Genomic DNA, 2,500 nt, shown 5'->3' on the forward strand with positions numbered 1-2,500 from the left:
GACGCGAGCACCCCCTCGTCTGGTGTCGCCGCCTTTCCACAGCTCGTCCCCTCCGTTCCGACTCCAACGCACACGACGAGCAGCTCCACCGCCCGCGAAGTCTTGACCCTCTGCTTCCGACTCTCCTACTCTCCGCCTCTGGACTCTCCGACTCTCGACTCTTTTCTTCTTCTGACTCTCCGACTCTTCTTGACTCTCCGACCGACTCTTCTTTGGACTCTCCTACTCTCCGACTGACGAACACGGTCCTTTTATCCTCCCGTAGCTTCGCCTTTGACCCCCTCCCTTTGACCTTTCACCTCGCTCCCCATTGGCCCGAGAAAAAGTGGGCGTGAAGGCTTTTTGATCCACAAATTTGCATATATCGATCGTCCTGGAGGCGGGGCCAAATCGCCCCTCGCTCACCGATTGGACGGCAAAAAGTGGGCGTGTCGTTTTTGATCCGTTTTTGAAGCACAAAATCCGTGATTTTGTACACGCTGTTCGACGCGCGCCCTGCACGAGTCCAACACCGGTACCCACAGCGGGGCAAGAACGGTGGCGATGCGACGGTTGCGAGGTGTGACGGGAAGGTCGTGGCGGTTGTGGTGAAGCGGCGTTGTGGTTGGTGGTTGATGTTGTGGTTGTGGTGGTAATCATGGCGGTTGGTCCAAAATAAAGATAGTAAAAGAAAAACGGCTATCCTGAAGAGTCGCAGCACGCATAAATGACATGTATTCCCACTAGACAACGGGTTTGGGCCTAACTACACATATACTTGCCGAGATACCTCACCTAAGGGACCTGAATGGTGGTTTGCGAATTTGGTAACCACAACAATATATATATATATATATGTATATATATATATATATATATATATATATATATATATATATATATATATATATATATATACATACATATTTAGGGCGCTTTTAGCTGCTATGGTAAAAATTCAAATTTGCAATAGAAGTTTGCAGAACCTTCCAAATGGTGAGGTTTTATGCAAAGCTAAAATCTTCCAAGTTTTATTAAGATTAAATAATATTTAGGACTTGTGCAGGCACTTGACATCCTTCTCCATTAGTGCAACATGGCTAAATTAAAATGAAAATCTCTTTTGATGAAAACAATTAAAAAGAATTATCCTGAAAAGTAAATAATATGCCTTTATAAAATCAAAGTTTCCTTTGAGGCCTTTGGGTATTTCCGTCGGTCATCCTCCATCACTTGAACAAGGTACTGCACTTGAGCCTCATCTCTTGTTCGACCAGCTTTCGTGAAATCTTTGAGTTTGGCCGCATCATTCACGACGTTCAAAGAGTCAACCCTCTGCTTTGCTTTGACGTAGGATTCAAAGCTCTTCCAGTTTGATGGATCCTTTTCCTCGAGAAAGTCTTCTGGCAGCTCGAGGAGTGTAAAGAGATTTTTAGTTTGGGAGGAGCAGAGGACAGACAGCTTCTTTCCCTCTGGATTGGGAAGCCAGACTCGTCGAGATGGATCCTCTGAACCCTCCACGTCCTTCATGTTTATTACCATGGCGATCTTTTCTGACGAATCTAAGTTGTCATCAAAGAGTGCAAGGCTGACGTTAACTTCGCTCAGGTACCACAGATGGCGGCTCATTGTTTTGTATGCAGCATGATTCAAGGAATGGAGGGCTTGAAGGAGCTGGAGGTCATTCTTTGGCGCAGAAGCAGCATTTCGAGCGTCGAACCAGGCCCTGATATAGTGCTTAGCAACAAAAAGACAGACCTGCTTGATCCCGCTAAACAGGCGTTCTGTGCGACATGTACTGCGGGATGATGACGCGCGTTTAGTGAGAAAATCCGAGAACTGCCCTTGAAACATCCAGATCTTGAAGCAGTAAATTGCACGAGCCATCCAACGCGCTCGGTGAACGGCGCCAGGTGCCCTGAATGTTGGAACCTGATGTCCAGAAGGGACGCCTCCAAGGAAAATGATCGTCAGTTGGAGAAGTTCTTTGTGGTCGTCTCGGGGATGCTTCTGCTTCAGAAGCTCTTGGGCATGCTGAATGACAGAATTGGCCCATGGATGGATATCGGTGGCTGTGCTTGCATCATCAGCAGCAGTCAAGTACTGCGTGAAATTAAAATGGAGCCAGCAGTCCCGGAAGGTTTGGAATAAGGTGATGTCTGGCCCTCGGGATGCTTCATCGACCGAAGAAGAGTAAATTGCTTCCAAAACAAGTTCTAAGACATGGTGCCGACACGCAAAATAAAGAAGTTGATGATCAAGGATGTTTTCAATACGAACACAGACCCCACCCCGGATTCCAGTATTAACAGCTGTCGTGTCAAAACACATCCCTTTGACAAGTCCAATCAGGTTCCACTCCTTAACTGTTGAAAAGATGACCGCGGCTGTTTCTTCCGCCTTGGAGTCTTTCAGCATCGGAATTGCCAGGATTTTTGACACACCATTCCCAGTGACCAGAATTGGCAGCCTGTCAACTTTGTCTCTTCCAGTTAGGTCTGGCATCAGCTTGGAATCCCAG

The 2,500-nt window shown here is 47.0% G+C and overlaps 1 protein-coding gene across 8 annotated transcripts in view; it reads right to left on the reverse strand.

Annotated features, from left to right (window-relative positions):
- LOC147032039 (islet cell autoantigen 1-like) overlaps nucleotides 1–2,500 on the reverse strand; it is a 146,479-nt gene that overhangs the window by 132,312 nt on the left and 11,667 nt on the right. Inside the window, exon 2 of one of the 8 annotated variants that reach the window (XM_085869313.1) lies at nucleotides 916–2,500. This exon is cut by the window's right edge and continues 925 nt beyond it. The exons of the other annotated variants lie outside the window; for them this stretch is intronic. Within the exon in view, the coding sequence (XP_085725439.1) occupies nucleotides 1,153–2,500 (1,348 nt within the window). The 3' untranslated portion in view covers nucleotides 916–1,152. Of the gene's footprint in view, nucleotides 1–915 lie in introns of those variants that run through there. 8 annotated transcript variants of the gene reach the window in all.

This window comes from Eptatretus burgeri, chromosome 2 (assembly GCF_056783735.1).
Source record: "Eptatretus burgeri isolate ZD-2024b chromosome 2, Ebu_testis_v1, whole genome shotgun sequence".
NCBI classification, from domain to species: domain Eukaryota; kingdom Metazoa; phylum Chordata; class Myxini; order Myxiniformes; family Myxinidae; genus Eptatretus; species Eptatretus burgeri.